Source organism: Caenorhabditis briggsae, assembly GCF_000004555.2.
Source record: "Caenorhabditis briggsae complete genome, chrX, whole genome shotgun sequence".
Classification (NCBI taxonomy): Eukaryota; Metazoa; Nematoda; class Chromadorea; order Rhabditida; family Rhabditidae; genus Caenorhabditis; species Caenorhabditis briggsae.
Genome location: NC_013491.2, coordinates 14,460,269 through 14,482,737, shown reverse-complemented (window position 1 = coordinate 14,482,737; position 22,469 = coordinate 14,460,269). Strand labels below are relative to the sequence as shown.

At 39.3% G+C, this 22,469-nt stretch overlaps 5 protein-coding genes across 5 annotated transcripts; 4 read left to right on the top strand and 1 right to left on the bottom strand.

The window, feature by feature from the left end:
• Positions 1–96: 96 nt before the first annotated feature.
• On the bottom strand, positions 97–1,249 carry CBG00119 (the record flags this gene model as incomplete). Its single annotated transcript, XM_002645196.2, has 6 exons — positions 97–360; positions 407–547; positions 595–685; positions 737–866; positions 912–1,059; positions 1,109–1,249. 6 exons carry the CDS (start codon positions 1,247–1,249, stop codon positions 97–99), a joined length of 915 nt encoding a protein of 304 aa, XP_002645242.2.
• Positions 1,250–4,363: 3,114 nt separating this feature from the next.
• Positions 4,364–8,368, top strand: Cbr-atf-6 (the record flags this gene model as incomplete). Its single annotated transcript, XM_045240131.1, has 11 exons — positions 4,364–4,456; positions 4,505–4,699; positions 4,749–5,129; positions 5,546–5,869; positions 5,920–6,159; positions 6,206–6,288; positions 6,338–6,568; positions 7,102–7,288; positions 7,313–7,318; positions 7,892–7,981; positions 8,282–8,368. 11 exons carry the CDS (start codon positions 4,364–4,366, stop codon positions 8,366–8,368), a joined length of 1,917 nt encoding a protein of 638 aa, XP_045091479.1.
• An 846-nt stretch (positions 8,369–9,214) lies between these two features.
• CBG00117 lies at positions 9,215–16,387 on the top strand (the record flags this gene model as incomplete). The annotated part of the gene is made up of 10 exons (XM_045240130.1): positions 9,215–9,508; positions 12,686–12,822; positions 12,870–12,963; positions 13,100–13,216; positions 13,753–13,914; positions 14,135–14,198; positions 14,632–14,723; positions 15,064–15,161; positions 15,207–15,303; positions 16,220–16,387. The coding sequence occupies 10 exons, from the start codon at positions 9,215–9,217 to the stop codon at positions 16,385–16,387; spliced, it is 1,323 nt and encodes a 440-aa protein (XP_045091478.1).
• A 725-nt stretch (positions 16,388–17,112) lies between these two features.
• CBG27892 lies at positions 17,113–18,102 on the top strand (the record flags this gene model as incomplete). The annotated part of the gene is made up of 2 exons (XM_045240129.1): positions 17,113–17,208; positions 17,773–18,102. 2 exons carry the CDS (start codon positions 17,113–17,115, stop codon positions 18,100–18,102), a joined length of 426 nt encoding a protein of 141 aa, XP_045097890.1.
• A 1,063-nt stretch (positions 18,103–19,165) lies between these two features.
• On the top strand, positions 19,166–22,036 carry Cbr-lips-1 (the record flags this gene model as incomplete). Its single annotated transcript, XM_045240128.1, has 8 exons — positions 19,166–19,272; positions 19,872–19,962; positions 20,135–20,379; positions 20,651–20,684; positions 20,829–21,287; positions 21,479–21,638; positions 21,803–21,873; positions 21,923–22,036. The coding sequence occupies 8 exons, from the start codon at positions 19,166–19,168 to the stop codon at positions 22,034–22,036; spliced, it is 1,281 nt and encodes a 426-aa protein (XP_045091477.1).
• Between the last annotated feature and the right edge of the window lie 433 nt (positions 22,037–22,469).

Below are 22,469 nucleotides of genomic sequence, written 5' to 3'. Positions count from 1 at the left end.
GTTGGCCTCTGTTAGAGTGTTTACCATGTTCAAAGGAAATTACAAATCATCAACATATTCCGACTAAATCTTGTACAAATGATTTCACTAAATATGTCAAAACCTTGTAAGCACTATACTGGCAACATTTGATCCTGTTAGAGGTGTCCGACTTGCAGCGTACTTTGTTCTTCTTGCATTTCGTCTTTCTGCTCTACATGTCAGCAATCTAATAGCTTCTTTTCTTTTTGAAGAGCTCCCAATAATGATAAAAAATGGGATAACCGCGGAAAATACAGTAGTCGTCAACGACTGGAATGCAGATTTACTGATAAAATTTTCACTTCTAGTCAGAATATACAACTGTGCTGCGGTGAAAAGCTGGAAAACTCGTTAAAGAATGAAATACGTTTTCAATAAAACTTACCGCTAGAAGTATAATAATTGGAGCAGTCTGAGCAAGCGCTGTTTTGTGCACACAAGCTATTGGTTCTCTTTCAATATGATTAACCAGAAATAAATTGAAGGTTGACATTATCAATGTTATGGTGATAACGCCAATTTCTAGCTGTAAAATTGGGTTGAATTTGTTTTCGAGCTTCAATTTCAACTCACCCATGGAGTTTTATCAACCACCATTATTTTGTTGAATGCAGATACGATGGCAACTGGATACAACAAAATCAGATACAAATTCAAACGTCGTCTAAAATCAAACTTTGAAAATTCCAATTATGCATTTTCACTATACACTTACCCTGTCATTGCACGAGTTCCTATTTTAGCATTCACCATTAGGACTATTCTTTGTAACGCTGATAAAAAGACGATATAATAAAAAACAGTAATTGTCACCATAGACATATTTTTAAGAAGGCATACAGTCACTGAAACTTCCGATTTTAAACATTTTTCGAACAAAAATAATTTACCTCTATATGAGCCGAATAAGAATTGGGATTTCATTATTATATGTTGTGAGGATTTTAATAGTGCAATGAGGCAAGAAAGAAGAGAAGATCCAAAAACTTGGAATGCACTCAAAATGACCAGATTCGTGTTGATTGGATGATGTGAACACTGTAATACGCTATATTATATTGAACTTCATTTTGGAAAAAAAATTTACTTGACTATCGCAATGTCTGGATTTATAATAGAGAAATAAAATACCAAGAAATGGTAGGAAAACCACAAATGTTACAGCTAATGTTAAATCTAGCTCAGTCTCCAATTTCAAGTTGGAGCTGAAAACGTTTAGAACTCCCATGGTAACTGATTATTCAATTTGTAACAGTTTTAGGTTCTTTAAGGGCAAAGCTCGAAATGGAAGAATCAGATGCTATTCTGACGTCTCATGCTCAGAAACACTCCTTCTATATAGATTTTTCACCTGTTGAAAGGTTGAAATGTTACGACTGAAAAAAAAGATTCAGGAGAAAAGAACATAATGTTAGTGAAATGACAGGGTTGATGACGATCAAGAACGCTACGGGTAATAAAGGCATTCTGTGAACCTTTTCGATTACAGTCAATAAAATAAAGGTTTGGAAAACAAGTAAAACTTGAAAAAAAGCAGAAGAAGAAATTCAAACTGTTGGTGTATTTTATCTATTTTATCAAAATTGGATAAGGCCGATTTTGGCTCAAATCCGAAGTTCCATGCTGATTTTTTTTTCAAAAATAGAACAAAAATGAAAAATGCCAACTGAAAAAAAAAAGTTAAAATTTTTTGTTTCAATACAAAACAAAAACTGTGAATAGCAAAAATTTCTCTCGAGCAAAATTCTGTTCTTTTTACTAAGTTTGGTCACTGCTCATCCAAATGTGGATATGGTATCTTTTGAGCGTTTCGACATTTCTTTATCACGGTATCAATGCATGTATACAAGTTTGAATTATTCCGTTCAGTGGGTAATGAAGCTGAAATTGCATTTTACAGAGAACAAGTTTCAAAATTTTTTTCTGAGCATTCATTATGTCGTTTTCCAAAACCGATTTATCTAGCAGATGCCCATGGGCATCTATTTTTCAACCTTTGCATGGTGCACGTCTATTCAAGACATTTCTTCAATTAGCCGGTTTTTGGTTCTTTCTGAACAGGAATCAAAAAAAAACATTGACAACATTTTCCAGAAAAGAAGAGTATTTCTGCACCAAACAGACAAATTGGACAGCCAGGGTGGGCTTCTATCAGAGACTATACGGTAATTTCTCACACCGTGATAACGGTGCCGTGATTATGATCATATATCCGTTACGAGCATTTTTCAACGATAAACGTTATGATCATTTCTCTGAATAAAACATTGTTTTATGTTTTTCATTTTCTATTTTCGAAAATTAAGCATACTGAGGATTGCAAATACAAATTCAAATTTGGTTTAAAAAATAATTGAATGTGTATTTTCTTTCTTTTTCGAAACTTCCCTTTTCCAACGAAACCGTGTTTATATGAAAGCTTTGCGGGGGAAAATGTACTAGTACAGAGATTTCCTCCAGCATGAATAAATTCTATTCATCCGCCCACTGTTGAGTCTCTTTTTTCAATTTCCCGTTTTACTTTGGTGTAGCATTTGCACTAATAATATTGAAAGTGTACACAGCCACCCATCTATTATGAATATTTCAACGGCCGTAAGTTCCAACCCTCCTGATAACAGAGTAATTGGTTATCTATCACTCTTTAGTCACTGCCTGAACCAAGTACGAAAACATGATAAGCACTTTGTGACCATTAGATTCGAAATGAAAGAGTATGTAACTCAAATGGTGGAGATTGTTCTCTAACTTATCTCACTCCTCACTCGCAAAAGAACAAAGTTCTTCCATGCGAAGTTCCTCCCCATTCTGCCTCCGTTCCACATAATGTATTCCATGAATAGCCGTCCGAAGTGTACCAAATGCACACAAAGTGCTTCATTTGCCAATGCCCACCCTAACCCACTTTGCATCCGTCGTTCCCTAGTTAGGATGTGCATCCCATTTGGAAAACCATCCGCAAATCCACACAAGAGAGTTTTGCCCTGCTCTAGTTAGGGTTTTCCCGGAGTATAGTAAGTAGTTACGAACGGAAAATTGTTTGTTTTTTGTGGGGAGCAATGCGAAGTCGAGTTAGGCAGGCAATAGCCAGTTCATATTTCCTGGGTATTTGTTTATTTCCCATCTATTTCACATTTTGTCAAGTTTTGATATTTGGTTGCAAAAGCTGCCATCAAATTTCTCATCACTATATAAGACGTCCCATTTGAATGATGTATTTTTATCGAGTTTTATGTTTAGTATTTATGAAAAAAGGCAGAGAATAAACACGAAGTCAAAATCGTTTCATTTTTGTGACACGTTTTCCAAAGAAATAAGACGTGTTGTCCCGTTCCCAGTATTCTCATATTTTTTCTTCCTGAAAATGTAGACGTATAGAAATAGGCAGGAAAAAATTATGAACCGAGGAGAAATAAATTCCAAATTTTTGATATTTTAGGAAACTTTAGATTTTATAAAAGAAGACCCTCTTGAAAGTATACATACGATGCTAATTTTGTTGGAATGGAAATTTCCATTTCTGATGAAATACATTTCTGAGATCGGAAGATCACATTTTTGATAACCTTTAAACTTGGAATTTCGAATTCGTTATTTAGCTTTCCAGCATTTTTGAATGAAATAACGACAAAAATGTTCAGAATTCTAAAAAGGAATTCAGGTTCTCCCAAAACCCATCCCAATATCTGAATGTTTCAATTAACGCCTCGTACTAACCAAGTAAATGAATTAGCCAGTTTCCAAATATCTCTCTCCTCCTCTTAATTTTTGTCTCCGGTAAACCATACTTGTATACTCTCGATGACCTACTTTCCGTCTTCCTTTTTTTGTCCAGCCACTCAATTCTTTTCGTTTTTCTCGTCCATATTTTTCCACGCGACAAAAACACCGCGATGCGACGACTCTTTCGCGTTAGATGGGGACGTCCGCGACTGAACAAACACAAGAAAGAGCGACAGGGTCCTCTCCGGCGAGTGTGTTACGTGGCCTCAACTGTTTCCCCCTCTGGCCGTCCGACTCTTTTTCTCGAGCGCTCTTTCCCCTCTTTCTCTCTCTTCCCCACACCACTACAGAGGTCGACAGATTTCTGGCAGTGTGCCAGATAGTGGTTAGCGTGTGCAAGTGCGCCCCATTGAAAGTAAAGAGGAGGCAAGGCTATTTCTAATTGTCGTGGCCTCCTTTTTAGGGGTCACTCTTTCTAATCCCGTCTCTGTCTCATATGTTCTCGTTTGCATTGAAATAATCCGTTAATTTTAGGTCTTCTCTCTGTTACTTGCAGTGTAATCTTTGAAATTGTATTTATTATTTTTTTGATTTTCTAAAATGCATGTTATATTTTCAGATGGACTTTGACAGCTCTCAACTTGGACCAGACATCGACGAATTTCTCAACAACCCGGATTTCCCAGCACATTTTGACGAGTTGGAGTTAGATGTGAGTTTTTTATTCGATCTGAAAAATATAAATCATTGAAAATTGAAGAGCTTGCTCTATGAAGAAAGTGCATCGCAAGAGTCCAGTCCATCGTCTTCATTCGGGTTCAGTGATGAAAATGCTGGATTTCGGTCCAGAGATGGTGGAAGTCTTGGGGATTCGTCGTCATCGGATAGTTCTCCACCACTGAGCTGCACCAATTTCACCGAGAATGATCAGGAAATGTGGGAGTTTGGATTTCAGGTAGAAGCTTAATTAAAAATTGTTTGATATACCGAATTCCTTGTTCCAGAATCCCAATCCGTTCGAGAACTTCGACCAACGCTTCGACCAATCATATCAGCAGCAAGAAGAAGTATTCGACGATCAGCACGGCGAGTATCAAGAAGTACAATATGACCAAGAAGTACAATACGATCAGGACGTTTTATGCGATCAACAGATACAATACGTGGAGGAAGAAAAAATTCAGTCAGAATTCCAGCGCCCAAATAAGATAATTGCTATTCTTCCAAGACCACAACAAATCAAACGAGTGATTACCAAACCGGTGCACAAGATCTATCGAGTGAAGGAGAGTGAGCATCAGCAAGTGCAGCAACATCATACCACGTACAAGGCTGTTCCAGTTGCAAGTTTTTTTTTTGAAATTTTTTATGGTTATTCCCGTTGCGTTTGGAAGTGTTTGAATTCAGACAAAAAAAAATAATTAGCAAATAATTCGAGGGGTACAAAAATTTTGGGGTCATTGGGGTACAAAGCAATTGGGCGGTACAAAATTCTCGATCCGGCGGTATAAAACACCTAAAATCCACATTTTGTACCCCGAATTGTTTGCACCCCTAAATAATATTGTGCCCCGTTGTATCCCCGAAATGTTGTACTTCCTGAGTTATGGGCCAAACAAGTTTCCCGCCGTTTTCTTGTAACAGGAACTTTTGTTAAATACAGTGCCCTAACTTACCGGCAGTAGCTTCTGCCTATTGGTAGCTTCTGCCTATTGGTTGAGGTACTGCGTTTAAAAAAGTTCTTGCCGCAGCGCAGTCCCAGGAACTTAATTTTTGTCTGAGAACTTCAAAATTCTTCCAGGTCCATCCATCCCCTCGGCCTCCACCACCAACTGTCAGATATTCGAATAATTTGCCAATTCAACCAAAACAAGGCCAATTAACAAGAATTGTCCCAGCTCGAGTATCTGCTCAAACAGTATCACCTCAAAAAAGAGAAGCTAAACAGCCTGGTTTCACTCAAGATCAGAGAAAAATTCGTAACCGAATGTACGCTCAAGCATCACGTATCCGCAAACGAGAGGCTGAGGAAGAGATGAAGAGAACTATTGAGGAGCTGACCACTGAAAATGATATCTTGAGGAATGAAAATACAATTTTGAAACAGCGTCTAGCCTACTATGAGGTAAATCATGCACACTGAGCAAGAAAAATTAGACATAATTTGATTTTCAGCCAGAAACACCGACCTATGAGTATTCACCCATGGAGAAAAGATCACAAGTTAGAAAGAAGATGATGGCAGCGGGTACTGTACTTATGATATTTGGCCTTTTTGCTGTCATCTCTCCATTCAACGTTGAAAACACTCTTCATGTGAAGCCCCAAATTATCGCAATCCCGAATGAAACTGTCATGATGGCTCGTCACAGCAGAGTACTTATTGCAGAGGAAGCTCCGCCAGTTTCCAAATTGGTAGCGAAATATTTTTAATCAATATTCCTACAATATCTTGATTCAGCCTCATCACACTGTCCACAACTACCCGAATTCCACTCAAACCGATTGTGAAATGTACAAGCTGAATGCTACAGAAACTAGAAGGTAACACTAAGATTTTTTCAGTATCTATTATAACTGTACTTGATTACAGAGTTAACAGCGAAATCGAGCGATGGGTGCAAGTCCACTCATTCGACAATGTTCCTATTCAGCACAGCGGTGGACTTTTCAACAAGGAAGCTATGCGGAAATTCAACGAGGCACGGAAACAGAAAAATCCGGTTGCGTTCGGTCCGGAAACACTTCAAGCCAAAAAGAAATCAGAGAAGGCGGCTCAGCAATTCAGAGAAAGGACTTGGCTCCAGTTGGATCAGTTGAACACGTGAGTTCATGCGACTATATTGATTTTTCCAATAGCCCGATCAAGAAAGCCCGGCTTCCTCCGGTAAGAACGGTACACAGGCGAGACCGCGGTCCCAACGAAGTTCTGATGTTCCAACAGTAGTCTCGACGTTCCGAAAATGGTCTTAACGGGACGACAACGGTCCCAATCTGGCTTTCTCGGAAAACCCTATGCCCGAAATTTATAATTTGCTCCCATACTCTGTAAAAAATTCCGGTTAAAAAGTACTGAATTTCTCAATTATCAGCAGAATTTTCCGTTTTGTTGATAAAATGCTTTTCTCAGTTGAAGCAAATGTAAATATTTCCGATTTACTTAATAGGGTTGGTATCGTTGTCAGAACGTTGAGGCTGGTGTCGGAACAATGGGACTCTTGGGGAAATTGTTGAAACCAGTGGTCTGGTGTTGGAAACAGCGGTTCCGTTTTTGGTCCATACTTCCCGGAAGAAATTGAAATTACTCCGGCTTTTTTCAGAAAGGAAAGTTATTCCTATGTAACAAAGATATTTCAGAGCCAACAAAATCGGCGTGAAAAATGAAAAAGTGGAAAATAAGAGTCAGGATATCGCAAAAATCGCATCGATCGTCCGTCAAAAACGAGATACTCTGTATATCATGGCTCTTCAAGATTACGTCCTTCTGCCCTCACTTACTAAAGGAGGCAACACAATTCCGAAATTGTCCTTGCTTCTGCCCAGTGTGCCAATGAACGGAACTATTCAGGATCAGGTGAGGAATGACAGATACGACGATTTTAAAATCTTGTGGGGAGGATACTCTAAAATTTTCGTCAGAATTGTAATTTTAATGAATGAGAAAAGTTGACATAGAAATCAGGTCGAAGCCTCAGTTATTCCCAATAATTCTTATTTCATCGAAAAAATGAAACCAACGTGTTTCCCGGTATCGATGTACCTTGAAATAATGATGTTGAATTGGTTGATTAAAGTATGACCCCCCACCAGTACAAAGTGGGGGCCTATACTTGAAGAACCTGGTATTCTTAAAATATGGCCCCCACCCCTCTGCCTTTTTCAAATAAAGCCCCCCAACCATTCAAAAATAGCCCCCCAAAAAGAGAACCTTATCTGAGCCCCCCCCCCACTTTATTCAAATATGACCCCCCCCCCACCTATTCAAAAATAGCCCCCACCCATTCAATTTTAGACCCCCCCCCCCACCAATTCAAAAATAGGTCCCCACCATTTTTCGGCCTAAGCCTGAATTTTAGAATGTTTTAATTTTGGAAGTTCTGATAAGATATACATAGCTGAAAAGTATTTTTCAGAAAAAGTTTCCAAGAAGCAAGGAAAAATAATGAAAAATGACACAAATTCCGAAAAAATCAAAGAAAATAAAAAAAAGCTCAAAATTTGCATCATGACGGTTACGGTGCCCTTCACACACCACAAACTACGCAAAAGTGGGGGTCTATAATTGAATGGGTGGGGGGCTTATTTTGAATTGGAATGGACCATTTAAAAGTGGGGGTCTATATTTGGATTGGTGGGGGGCTTTTTATGTTTTTATTAATTAGGTAAACTGAAAAATCGTCCAATACTGTCAGAACCCTGTAAAACTCTACCGAATCCTATAGGATACTCTAAAGTTCTCACTATTACGGAAGACCTTCCAGATATCGATCCATATTTTTTGAGTCTAAACATCTGTCAACCATTTTGTTTGTTTCAGTATACACTACTACGAGTCGACTGCGAAGTGACCGGAACCGGACGTTTGACCCTTTCCAACAAACAACTCTCATATTTGATGCCGTAATTTTGAGCCCATTGGATTTCCAGAACTTCTTCTTCACTTTTTCGAAATTTCTATGTAATTTCCCGTTCTCATCACCCCCGCACGATTTTTTTTCGGTATTTTTTTCATATTTATTGCTGTTCTTTTTTCTCTTTTGTGCTTCTCCTTTCTTCTATTCTTTTATTTTCCTATGTTCTTCCGCATCGCACTTTTATCGATCATTCTTCTTTCTTGTATTTATTATTCATTTCTGAAATCGCCGGTTGTCCTCGATCAAACGCTCTATCACCCGTTTTTCTCTGCGTCTCCTCCCTGCGCGCACTCTCTGGTCCGATCGTTTCTATGTCCCCGTTTCTCTACCACCCTCTCTTCTGTACGATGTCTCTCTTCTACACATATATTTGTATATTAATTTTATTCAATTTTCTTACTTCCCTCAGTGTTTTCCAGAGTTTTATTGTCATTATTCCATCAAAATTTGCCAGTCATTTAATTTCCACAATTCTAGTTACAATTCTCACCAAAATAGTCATACATTCTCACAACATTGATGATATTTATTCGGTTTTTATCTCATTTTTCTAATTTTCTGGGGTTTTCGTAAATTGCCTTTTAAAAGTTAAGTTATTTAGGGTCGGTCCGATTGACGAATTTTGATCACATGTATTTTAAATGCTGTATTATCTGTTTTTTCTTTCCCTTTATTTATTAATGAAACATTCTGAGATAATCCATGAGTTGACACTGGGTTTTCAGTTTGTGCACTGGTTGTTATACTAGTTTTGTTATTTGTGTTTTTACCTATGTTCTTTACTATCCTTTCTTCGAAGTTCTTCTCACTCTTCCCTATCTTTTCCCTCTTTCAGCATGACGACTCGATACATGGAACGTCTCGCCAAAATCGAGGAGGTCCTTCTCATCGCCAACAAGAAAATCGATATGAACGATTTTCGTGCCGGATGCAGTTACGGAGTGCCGGAATCACTTCGTCCGCTTGCCTGGCGTCTTCTTCTTCACTATTTGCCTCTGGAACGCCACAAGTGGCAATCATTCTTGGCCGATCAGAGAAACAACTACGATCAGATGATAGAGCAGATCATTGTGGAACCGGGAAATATTGCGATGGAGCAGAGTAACAGTCAGACTTCAGATAGCGATCATGTAGGTTTGAGGGGAGATTAGGAAAGGATTAGAAATAACGAAGAATGGAGAAAAAAAACCAAAAAAAAAAACCGGATATTAGGTGAAAAAGGTGAATAAGTGTGATGCCTACCGTAACTTTGATTCGGTTAGGTCAAAAATATTTGGCCATCGACTTGTAACTTTTGGTCTAAATTTGAGAATTCGGTTTCTGGTAATTTTTTGTCCAAGTTTGGTTCAGATTTTATCGAATGAATCATATCATTATCAGACGGCACAATTCGGTGGGAACAAGGCGGTAGAAAGTGATTTAGAAGTACAAAATCCACAATTCCGGGTACAAATCTTGAATTTGTTCAGGTGTTTTGTACCACCGAATTGAGGATTTTGTACTTCTGAATTGCTTTGTACCCCAATTACCCCAAAATGTTTGCACCCTCCGAATAATTTGCCATATCAGATTTGAAGAAAAGTTGAAAATCACTACTGCCTAGTCAAATTTGATCACCATCACTAAAGTCTAATCTGAAATATGATCAAACTCCGGTCAACAGTTTCCTGCCAATGCCGAGTAGCCAATTTCGTGTCGTTCTGATTGCATAAGACACCAAGATATCAACCAGAAGACATGTAATTTCTCGAAGTCATACTAGATTTAGTGGTGATTTAATTTTTTTTTCCGAATTTGTCTAAAGTTGCAAAATCTGATGAATTTTCAGATTTTTAGGATCCAAAGATTTCAGAAAAGTGGTGAAGTACAAAATTCACTCAAGCTCAAAATGATTCGAAAGGCGGCAGAAGGCCTATTGTAGTATTGAACTACCTAACATATCAGAAGTAACTGTATGACACTAGACGTTCTGAAAATGTTTCCTTTGAAAATGCTCATGATGTTGGAAACTGATCAATTCGTCAAAAAGCAAATTCCAAAAAAAATTTTTGTTTTTCTCCTACTTTTGATTTTCCCAAAATAACTTGTGAACAAAACGGAAAGCATCTTAAACCTAGCATGAGTGGACAATAAAAATCCCCTCATCACAATTTTTTTTGATTATCGTGAATAAGCTAAAAAAATTCCGAAAAGATACAATTCTCAAGGTCCAATTTTCAAGTTGTTTCTGTTTGTGTAGCTGCCAACGCCGACCGTTTTCTTCTGATGTCTACTACAAATTGTTTATACAGATACCGTGACAAAATTTTTGTACCTCTTGAGAATTTTTTTACCTCGAAAAATTCGCCAAAACCAAAGCTATGTAAATATTGCGAAATTTTTTCTGCTGTTTCACGGAACGCTATGTGATGGGATACTGTAATGTTTTCTCTAAAGTTCCGACTAGTCCAGTCATCAAATTCTTTATCAAGCAATAAGATATCACGCGTGGATGCTATGAGAAACATACATGGGTCTCTAAAAGTGGGAACTTGTTGAAGACCATCAATTCTCCCAAAAATTAGTATCTCCAGCAATTATTGTTTCCAATGAAAATCAGATGAAACAAAAATATATATTTTAATAATTTAGTATTAAAACCATCTAGAAAAATCGTAAATCACAGAAAATAAGAATCACTGGAGCTTAGAAAAGCTATACAAGGCTTTAAAAAGTCTGTTTTAGTTTTGATCTACCTGAAATTTCAATAGCTAAATAAAAGACCCGATCTTGTAATATTTTTTTCCAATTCTCATGATGTTTCTCGGCTATGACTGCTGATACATCTCACTTTTTCATTATCGATTCACCCAAATTGTTTATGAACTACAAAACGATAAGCATTTTGAAACCTATCACTAGTAGATAGATACAAATCCCTAATTACAAAAAACCTATAACCTCTCAGAGGCTAAGATGAATTCTGAATCGGATAGAATTTTTAAGTTGCGCGATTTTCTTGTGTTTCTGTTTGTCTAGCTGCCAACGCCGACCATTTTCTTTTGATGTCCACTACAAATTGTTTGATTAGATGCCGTGACCAATTTTGTAACTCTCGAAAATTTTTTTGTACCTCTTGGAAAATATGCCAAAACCAACTATGTAAATACTGGCAACGTTTTTCTGCCGCTTTTCGAACGCGTGGTAATGGGGTACCGTAATGTTCCCTCTAACATTCGGACTAGTCCAGTTAGCAAATGTATTATCAGAGCTATACGCGTGGGTGCTATGAGAAACATAAAAGAGTATCTGAGAAACGTGGGAACTTTTGGAAGACCACTACTTCCCCCCGCAATTATTGTTCTCAGGGCAAATCAGAATATGAAAATGTGGATGGTAGAACTTTGAAGTAATCAAAAATCAAGGAGCAAAAGAGAAAAATGTTGATTTGTGATTTTCAGAGTATAAAAAGAAACTAAAACTCATTGACATACTCAGAAAAAAAGAGCTTAGAAAATGGAACAGATTTTTGAAGGATTAAAAAAAGCAAAAAAAAACATGAAGGAAGAAGTAAGATCTGATAAGGATAATAGAGTGCAAGACGTTCTAATTATAGGAAAGACATATTTATTAACACGAAACAAGCTTACATGCTGTTTTTTTGTGTATTTCATCGTGAAGTCGTATGAAACAGTTCAATATCTGAAAAAACTTTATACCAAGCTCTTATCACAAAGGGATTTTATCCTAAATCCCTGATAAAAGTTCCTTAAACTTTACAAAAAACACTTTTTTGAACACACATACCGTAACCTGCCTGGGAAGTCATTTAATGGTATTTCGGATTAATTTAAAAAAAGTTCTCACCTCAAAACACTTCATAGTTACGCTCAAATAGTGTTTTGTAGCTATGCTGCAAATTGGCTCCCTTTTTGTACTCAAACAAATCAAACCTGCAATAAGTTTGACCCAATACAAACATGTCATCAGAACATCATCTCAAGTAGTCCGAGAATGCATAGACAACGTTTTTTTACTTCATAGCCAATTCAGAAAGAATAGCGACACAAGACAGAAACGTCGTCTTCGACGTCATTTAGACCAGACGGACCTCCGTAGTTTGATGTTGAGATCATATAACTGAAGACGTAAAATGATGGGTTATGGAAGAAAAAAAGCAAAGACGCACGTGTCGGGTATTGTTCTGTTATGCATTAGGAATGATTTTCTCGCGCCACCGCCAGAAACGTCAGAATCTAGGATACGGTAGCGACTGAAAACTTTTCAAAACTAATTGGACTCAAAAATAAAATATAGGACTTTTTCAGCCCCTCTCGGACCACCCAACCAGCGATTGGCAAGCGTTCTTCCAAGACAACAAGGTTCTCTCGCAGATTGACAAAGATGTTCGCAGATTGTATCCAGAGATACAGTTCTTCCAATTGCTGTCCAAGTTTCCGCATCCGTGAGTCTTCGGGATTCCATGAACCTCTAAAAAGCCTAAGTTTTCAGACACGGAATGAAATATCCATTGTCTCGCAGAGTGATCAACCATCAGGAGCTCACATCTCAAGAGTTTGGAGCCAATCGCGATGGAATAGTCGGTGTAAGTCCCTTCGTAACTTTTTAATATATATGTTTGTGTATTAATGTTTATGTATGTGCAAGCTCATGTAAACTAATTCACGAAACATTTTTATTCAAGGGATTAAGAGATTGGGGTGACTCAGCAGGTTTGCGAGGAGGGCGAAAAAATGCAACTAATCATGAAAAGTTTATTTTTGCAGTGTGTCAAGACCAATCTTGCAAAAGGAAGCCACGACGAGAATCAAGCACCCAACTCAGAGTTCCATTGGCATGTAAGTACACGTAGGAACGAGGAAAATGCAATATTTAAGGCAAATGATTTAGAGGGTACAAAAATTCGGGAAACAAGTAGTGCAAAGCGAGTGAATGTTTTAGATATTTTGTACCCCCGAATTGAATTTTTTGTACGCCTGAATTGGTTTGTACCGTATAGACCCTAAATTCGTGTACCTTCCAAATTATGTGCCAATATTCGAACACATGAGAACTCCAAAACGGAAATAAAGACTTTGATTGCTGTCGAATCAAATCGGTTTCACGAAACGAATACTTAGTTGAGTCTGATATTGCTGATTCGGCTAAAATAATGCGAAACCCTGGAACAGAAAAATTATCTGAAACATTGTTAGCTTTTTTGAACTTGGCAACACATTCTATACAAAGAATCAGAAGAATCAGTGGCTTACTCGCTGAGAGATTCTCCTTTTTTGGCATGAATCACTCCTTGGCCCCCACAACATAAATTCTAATTTTCACATTCAAGTCAACCTCAATTTTTTGTGTCAGTCATTACTCTGCTCCTTTCCAGATCGTCGAGCGTATCCTCTTCATCTACGCGAAACTCAATCCGGGAGTCCAATACGTTCAAGGCATGAACGAGTTGGTGGCCCCCATCTACTACGTTTTCGCTAACGACACCGACGAGGAATGGGCCGCGTATGCCGAGGCTGACACATTCTTCTGCTTCCAGGTATTTCAGTGGGTCTTTTGCCTGGCACAGTCTGACACTAACCTATAAACGTGCTGCCTTGAATTCCGAGTAGGCGCTTGTGGTTTGCTTTTTGTGAGAACCAATTAAAAGATCAATCCCCAGTTTCAGGGCACGATTTTTTGAGTTTTGTGCATTGCTAAGTTGATTTGATTACCCCCGCCAAAGATGAAAAATGAAGAAGTAACTGATTTTTTTTCAGCAACTGATGAGTGAGGTCAAAGACAACTTCATCAAAACCCTGGACGACAGCATTTGTGGAATTGGTATGTTATAGACAAGGAAGTGTAATAAATGACATTCTGCGGGGTCCCTGAAAAATAATTCTGATACGTTTTTCGAACAAAAGAGTGTCGACAACATCATTCGCGAGGGTGTATCCCTCTTCATTATCTTAATGTCGTTGTGCTTTGTTTGTTTGTTAGAACAACACTATTTCTGGGAAGAAACATATTCAAGAACATGTAGTGATCTATGAGTCATTTCTGATATTGACATGAATGGGGTGAGCTGAACAAAACACACCGCGAAGAGGAACTAGAAATTTTAGATTGGTGGATATCGTAATCCTGAACAATCCAATTGACCTTCTCTGGTCAACAAAGAAATTTAAAATCCTAGTAAATTAGAATTGTTAATAAGACCTCTTCAGGAATAAATTTAAATCAGAAAATTGTATACAGTAATCCATGTTTTCAGAATCTTCAATGTCCGCATTCCATAACATGATCTCCACTTTCGATCCCGAACTTCACAAGCATCTCACATCGACTCTCGAAATCAAACCACAGGTATGTTGCGATGACACGGGAAAGAGACGAACTTCAAACATGTTTTTTCGTTTTTAAAAACCTTCATTAGCGTCTGAAAAGTCCCCTTCAAATTTGTCTCCCACTCAGTCTGTCACCCCTTATCCAAATTCCCGATAACACATCATAACCAAACTACTAAACATGAAAACATCACAACAATAGGAAGCAGAGGTGTATCTTGTATAATCCGTACATTCCGTCACTTTTCGGATATTTCTGTTTCTGTCGCACATGGTGATATCGGATAGTGCAGTGATATCATTTTTGAAAACTTTTTGGTTTCCGTTTTTAAAACGGATTAAAATTCTATTCTTTGCAGTTCTACGCCTTTCGTTGGTTGTCATTGTTGCTCAGTCAGGAGTTTCCACTTCCGGATGTCATCACTTTGTGGGATGCTCTATTCTCGGACCCCCAGAGGTACCCAACACATCAAATGAGTCACAATCAATTATAAACGTTCAGATTCGCCCTCCTTCCATACGTGTGCCTGTCCATGATGGTCTTGCAGAGAGAGTCGCTTATCAGTGGTGACTTCCCATTCTGTGTTCGCCTTCTTCAGGTGAGTGTATGTGTATCAAAACACACCGTATGATCTGCGCGACTCAGACCAACATCATTATCTGATCTGTTACAAAGAAACTAAGCCTGGCATGACTGAATGAGTTCTCTGAAAAACTCTTGAAATTCATTTTCATGCCTGCGATTCTGATAATCCCTTCTTTAGCCACCCACACCTCCTTTGTTTTCTTTTCTTTCATTGTTCTTATCACAAACTCTATGTATCTAGATATAAAGAAACAATGAGTGTCCCGCTTCGCTGAAAATCGTGCGATCTTTGCAACACCATATATTAATAGAATGGGAGTATGAATAAAGTCCCCGGGGCGGTGGCTTGGCGCCCAGCTGCTCTCACACACAAAGATCAAGTCAAAAATCATTGCTCGGTATCAAAAACGATTAATCAGTGGGAGGAAAAAAAAAGAATGAGAATTCATGGGAATATGTTTTGATGTTTCTAATCACAAAAGTGACAAAAAAGTGGCAAAACGAATGAAAGATCAACATTAGTATAATAGCTGGGTGCCTGAAAAATTTATGCGCCGATTCAGAAATAGCGCCGGCGACCAAAGTTTTGGACCCTCCGATAACTAAAAAACCCTATTATGAATAAGAGCTCATTGAAGAAGTATCAACCTCTGATCGCTACAAATCTCTAAAATCAGTGAAGAGTGAAGATCATACTTTATTAGAGGATACAAATATAACTAATAAGATTGAAGTACCCTTATTAAGCCAATCTTCACTCTTTGAATCTACAAATCTTTCTTTTTGCTTTTGGTAACTACCAATATGTAGACTACAGAGATCGAATAACAAGTGAATACGTGTATGATCAGATTATCTAGGTTGATCGAACGCTTCTTAAGTCCAAAAATCTGAATGAAAAAAAATATCAAAAAAAAAAATGATTCCAGAACTATCCGGATTCGGATGTCGCCAAGATTGTCGCCTACGCTCAGGACATTCGTGATGGCAAGGCTCCACGTCCAGCGTCTAAGGAGGTCTCAAAAGGAAGTAAAATCGCGAAGCACGCCCGCCAGCTCTCGGATACACTTCGCAACCTTTCCATCATCAAAAAGTAGTGATTACAGCATTCCTTATTCTTCTAGCCAATTCTTCTATTCCTGAATTCGCCCTTTTCACCCCGATCAGCTTTCCCGATCTATGCTAATCTTGAGATTCTTCTTCTACGCCACGATCATCACAACCACTTTACTATTACTACGTTTATTTTTTATTCTGTGAGTGCGTCGTGTCGTAATAATGTAAAAAGGAAATGACCTTAAGGTCGGAAACATTCTATTTTTCTAAATATAACCGTTGGAGCCAAAGATTTTCTAATGCCTCCCACATTTACGTTACTCATGTTTCTTTTTGTATAATGTGAAAATTTAAAAATAGGGTCCCCGATATTCTCTTAACCTGTGGTCGATTTGACTCGCTTTTGTGACCACTCTCCATCACTTGTCTCTCTCTCCTTCTCTCAAACACTTTGTGCCTTAACAGTTCAATCCGTTGCCAAGTCGTTTTCCCCCTCATTGCTCCATCCCACACTTTTGTTGTCCCCGTAATCAATTGTGAATTTCAAACCAGTTCAAACAAAATACAGTTTTGCATAACGATCCATAAAATGCACTTGTTGTTTTTTTTTCTTTTTTGGAAAGAGCAATCCAGATTTAATCAGGGCTCACTGAGCACAAGCCGCCCTCGGAAAAAAAACCAACATAAGTCAGGTTATTTATTTGGATGTCGTGGGGTGTGTTTTGAACAAGAGGTCCTTTTTTGCGGTGGTCTTTTTCTATGATGAATGCATCTAATGAGAGTACTCGCCTCAAAAAAAATGGACCATAAGAAACAGCGTCAGCGCCTCTCAATCATAAATGTATGGAGAGACCCCACAGCGGTTTTCTTGGCTAGTGACGTTGTTCTTGATGTCAGCAATTAAAGGTCTTTCTTTTGCATTTTTGGTACTCTCTCCAAGAACATAGTGGCATTGTGAAAAGCGGGCGGCATTCTACTCAAGCGGATGTCCCGGAGTTCAAAAAATTCGGCCGGACCGAGAAACGTTTTCGCTCTATGCCTTTTTGTTTGGTGTATGCTCGGAGAAGTGATTTGCATGTTTCTTCTGACGACCGATAAACAAACCAATCAAGTGAATACTCTAGTTCTTTTTTCTTTGAGTTGACAAGCAATCTGGAATAAATAAAAGTTTGTGCATTGGACTACACAGTGGATTGTGCACACGAATCAGAAGCACAACAGGAAATGTCTACGTAAAGGACCCTTCGGTTGGCGAAGACGGAAGTATGGCTACCTGAAGAGCAAACGTCATTTGAAATGGCGTGTAGGTAACCCAAGAAGAACTGACAATGAACATCGGTAATGTCCAAACTCCGACGAACAAATGTATCAAGTTGAAAAATGTAAATTAAGAATACCATCCCAATTTTGGCGTGCTAAGTTCTAGGTTCTCCAAATTTGGATAAAAATCACGGTAGAAAAAAAACACAAAGAATCAGATCAATTAAACGAATCAAACGAAACAAGCAGTTCCGGGAACGTTGCTTTGAAAGTTTTTTTTTCCCAAGGAATAGTCTGCAGATCCCATGAAGCGTATTCAGTTTTCGGTTTGAGATTTCGATCAGTGACGATTCGAATTCCTCGTCATCATACACCCGATATTTTTTTTCGGGAAGATCGAAAATGCATTTTTCTGGAAGAAAAAAATTCCATGTGTACAAGGACCCGTTCCTTCACGTATAGTAATTCTTTATCGCATCTCGATCCGGACACATAGCCCAAACTATATACAGTTTCAAGAGCCCTTCTCGTTTCGGTGCAGATTCCGTACACCCTATCTATGCAAATCCTTTTCCTGCCGATGCGCAAATTTGATCGGAGACAATACTCTCGGTTATTTGTCGAAAAAAAATATTCAAAGATGATTGCCAAACTTCGAATATTTCGGTGTTGATTTATCGTCTAGCTGGGGTATACACATATAAGGCTGGGAACATTTTTTCAAGGTTGAATTCTCTTTTGAAAAAAATGGTATCGAGTGGCATATACTTGAACCATTTGTTCGCGCACTTGATTTTTTGTTGCAAATAATATTCTATAAAACATATACAAAAACGACACCGATCTGACAACAAACACGAGTAGTACGCGCGAAGAGCCGCAAATAACGGGCTACAGTAACCCGGACTCCATTTTCGGGAAGGCGGCTAGAGGTTAACCCTCAATGATCACAAACGTTTTGCAGGAATGGAGGCAGAACACTTCGGCGGCTAATCGGACCTTTGATTCTTCCTTCCGATAGTCTCAAGACTTTGACAATCTTTGCCCATTTTCTGCTTTCCGATGTCTAAACGCTCCATCAGAACCACTTCTCGTATATTCCCATTTTATCAACACGCGGTGAAAATGTCGTCATCATTCTCTATTCTTCACTGTTTCCCATCGAATTTGCTACAGTCTTCCCCCGTCCCTCCTCCTAGGCTCTGTCAACTATACCTTCTCGGCGGGCGGGGCGTTCGAGATGTCGGCCGTCTTCGTATGAAGATGGAGGAGGTTCAGTTGCCCATTCCAACTGTGTTTTAGCTCGGCTGTTAGAACAGAGAGCATCGGAGGAGCGACTCCTCCCATTTTTCTCTTCTTTTTCTTCTTCTTCTTTCTGCAGCTGCGCCAAAGTTTTGGCTTCCACTGACCGCCGCCTGGCCCAGCCCCCTTTTTCACGTCTTCTAGTTTGCTCCCCACCCCCCTGGGCTCGGCTCCTCCCCCCGCTTCATCTTCCAATCTTTCACTTTGCGGTCGCCGGGCGCAGAACCTTCTCGCCTGATCTCGATTCTTCTAGAGTCATGTTGCTCATCAACTCGTACTGCTTCCTCGCCTCCATGGTCATCATCGGAGCAATGGCCGACGTCTACGGACCCGTCTCGGATCACTTCCTTCACCACCTCAACAAGTAAGTCTAAACATCTCGCCGAATAGGCATAGATCAAGAAACCTTGATATTATCTTATCATTTTTAATTCATAGTACCAAACTGTTTACGATACTTATGCCATTGAATGTTTATCATCATTCTCGTCTCTCTGTCTGATCTTATCAAGAAACTCCTCGTGTTTTGATCTTTCTCCTTTTTTGTATGAACACTTGAAAGTCTAGACAAGTTTTTTGATCATCCTCTGCATTATTCTAACATTTGATTTGATCCAGAACCTTCAACTTGTTTTCATCTAGATCTTGAGCTTCTGTCTTCCTGTTCTACGACTCATTCACATTAGGATGTCTTCCAAATTCCGAGTATCCACCCTCACATCCGTAGATCGTAGAACTAACAAGATTTGCTCAGAAAGCGGAGCTTCTTGGTTCTACGATACCGTATACCTAATGAATCTGATGAACTGACTCTTTCATTTTTCGCTTTATAGATTTTTGACCACAACTTCATATTGTTTGTTTGTTGCCATTTCATTAATACAAGAAGAAGAGGTTCAGTGTTCAGAACACGAGAATCTCAAAACTTCTGGGATCTCACTGATCTGAAATTCCCATTTTCAGGCGTCCAAAGCGAAACGATGCCATCATCCGCCAGGTCGAAGCATTAGGGGACACTGGTTCCTTTGGTGGAAAGGCATTTTCCGATGAAAAGGTATGCAATAGAAGTAATAGAAACTAATTATCATAGTTCCGAACCGAACGTCCTTGTAGCGAGAGTCCTCAAAAACGGGGGGAAGACCAGGAAGGGTAGTGTGTTTTGGTCGGGATCACGGTGGTTAGAAGTGTGAATTGGATTACGGTTTCGTTCCGTTTGCTTTTTCCAGCGGGTGGGCGCGCTGTTCTCGTTAGTTGCGAATACCCATTCTGACGTAGAAGAGGGGATGACCACTGTTTCTGGAAAGTCTCAAGTGCAGAAGCTGTGGGAGGTAATCGCGGCGGAAGGAGCGGATGTTGGCGAGGGGGACCATCTAATGCGTGGGAACTTTTGCTCAAACGCACTTGAATGCTTCTGGAAACACAACATAAGAAAAAACGCACATACAACAAATATGACGAAACATTCCATTGGGTGGCGGTCCCCACGCAATTCCGTTTTCCGGCTCACTTGTGATTGGCAACATAGTGGCGGGCGCGGACCTTTCTATTTTGTGTTTTTGTGGTAGTAAGTAACATTATAAGGTCAACCATAAAAAACTAGTAGGGCGTTTCCTTTTTCCTGTTTTACGCATTTCCTTAGAAGTAGTCCAAGAATAGAAAGGTTTGTGTGTAAAGCAAGTAACCTTTAAGTGATTGACGTGTGTCACGAACTACCGTAATCCTGGGGACATTGTTTGTGTGAGTGGTGGCAAAGTTCAGACAGAGCGGATTTCTTGGGTGGGATATGGGAAGATAAGCAACCACGAAACAAGAAAAAAGAAGACTTAAAACAAAATATGACGTTCTTAAACTACAATCCAAGGGGGGGCATGGATTAAATTCAAAATGAAAGAACTCCAAGTCTAAAAAAAGAAATTCCAGCTCACCAACACCCCAATTGTATTCATCCATGGAAATTCCGACTCAGCTCTTAAATACGAAAACCATCCATTCCAAACGGGATTCAATGATGTGATCAAATACTTCATGGACAAGGACTACACCCTGGCTGAACTCTACGGAATCACCTACGGAAACCGCAGCATGGCTCATTCGTTCTCAAACTTCATGCAATGCGAGTACTTCCAACTTCAACGCCGCTTCCTCGAGTTCGTTCTTCACTACACCAAGTCCGCCCAAGTCAACATCGTCGCCCACTCCATGGGAGCAACCATCGCTCGTCGAATTATCAAAGGAGGACAGTACACCACCAGCACCGAATCCTGCGATCTCGGCCATGACTTGACCAAGCGCGTGAATACATTTATCTCCATCGCCTCTGCCAACTATGGAATGTGCATTTGCGAACACGCTCTGGCCTTTGCTGCTTGCGGAATGGAAGTAAGTTGGAAAATCCTAGAAAGGCTTCGTGTAGTATTGCGTCATTGTGTTTGTATGGGTACTATCATAATGAATTATTCTGTAGTGAGAGTAGTCTCAATGTTTCACCAGTTGTTTGGCACTATTTTGATGAGATGTCTAAAAATAAACGAACTCCATAATGCATAGTCTCAACACACTCTCTTTTCCAGACTGGATTCCATCCAGGAACTTGCACCGGAACCTCTTGCGACAGCCAAGACTACAAATCGACCGAGAACTGCGGAGACGTCAAATACTCATCCACCCTCATGGATCTGAATAAGGACGGAAAGAAGGTGGCCGGATTTGTTGCCAGTCTCTGGAGCGAAGGTGAGTAACAACAACACAGATAGTTGATTCGATCATCGAATTAGCTTTTAAGCTAAAGTTCATAGGTTAGCAATCGGAACTGAAACTGAAAGAAAACACAGCTCCCACAACTTCATAAATAGAAAAAAAAACCGAATAACTAAAAATCAAGCTTTGACTTTCAGACGATGAGATTATCGGAAACTTGGTCTGGGGACGCCACACATCTCTCGTTCCACACTCGGACATGCGCAAGGTGGGTAACCAAGTGAAATCTTGTCAGAAGCATACTGTATCTGTTTCAGATCTACACAAACTTAAGCCACATGGATATGAAGAGCTCCACCGCTGCCGACCAGTACAACATCATCCGCATGAACGACCAGAAGTTCACCTTCGCCGATAGCACCGAGTACTAATTTCCATCTCTCCCACCCAGCTCGAAACCGTTTACCAAAATTGAAAAATGATTTCATACCGATTACCAAATGTACTCATAATAATCTTGAACCGTTTTCTCCCCCCTCATTCCCCAAACACCTCTCGTAGATTCTCATTGGCTCACCACCCCATCCTCATCGAAAGCCCAACGTATTTTTCTTCCATCATTTCAGCTAGATCTTCCTCCTCTAAATTTGATTTTTTGTGATACTCAAAAATGTATCTCCGGTTGTTCACTCTTAATCACTCCGCCCCTTCCACCCTCTCTTTAAAGCCCCCCTACGGGTCTTAAGTAACCTATTTGTTTACTATTTTCAATTAATTTTAATATGACCCGATTTTTTTTTTCCTTCCCACTTTTCCTCGTAGACGTTTTGTTTTAAATTTTTTTGTTTCCCTAATGTTTCTGCT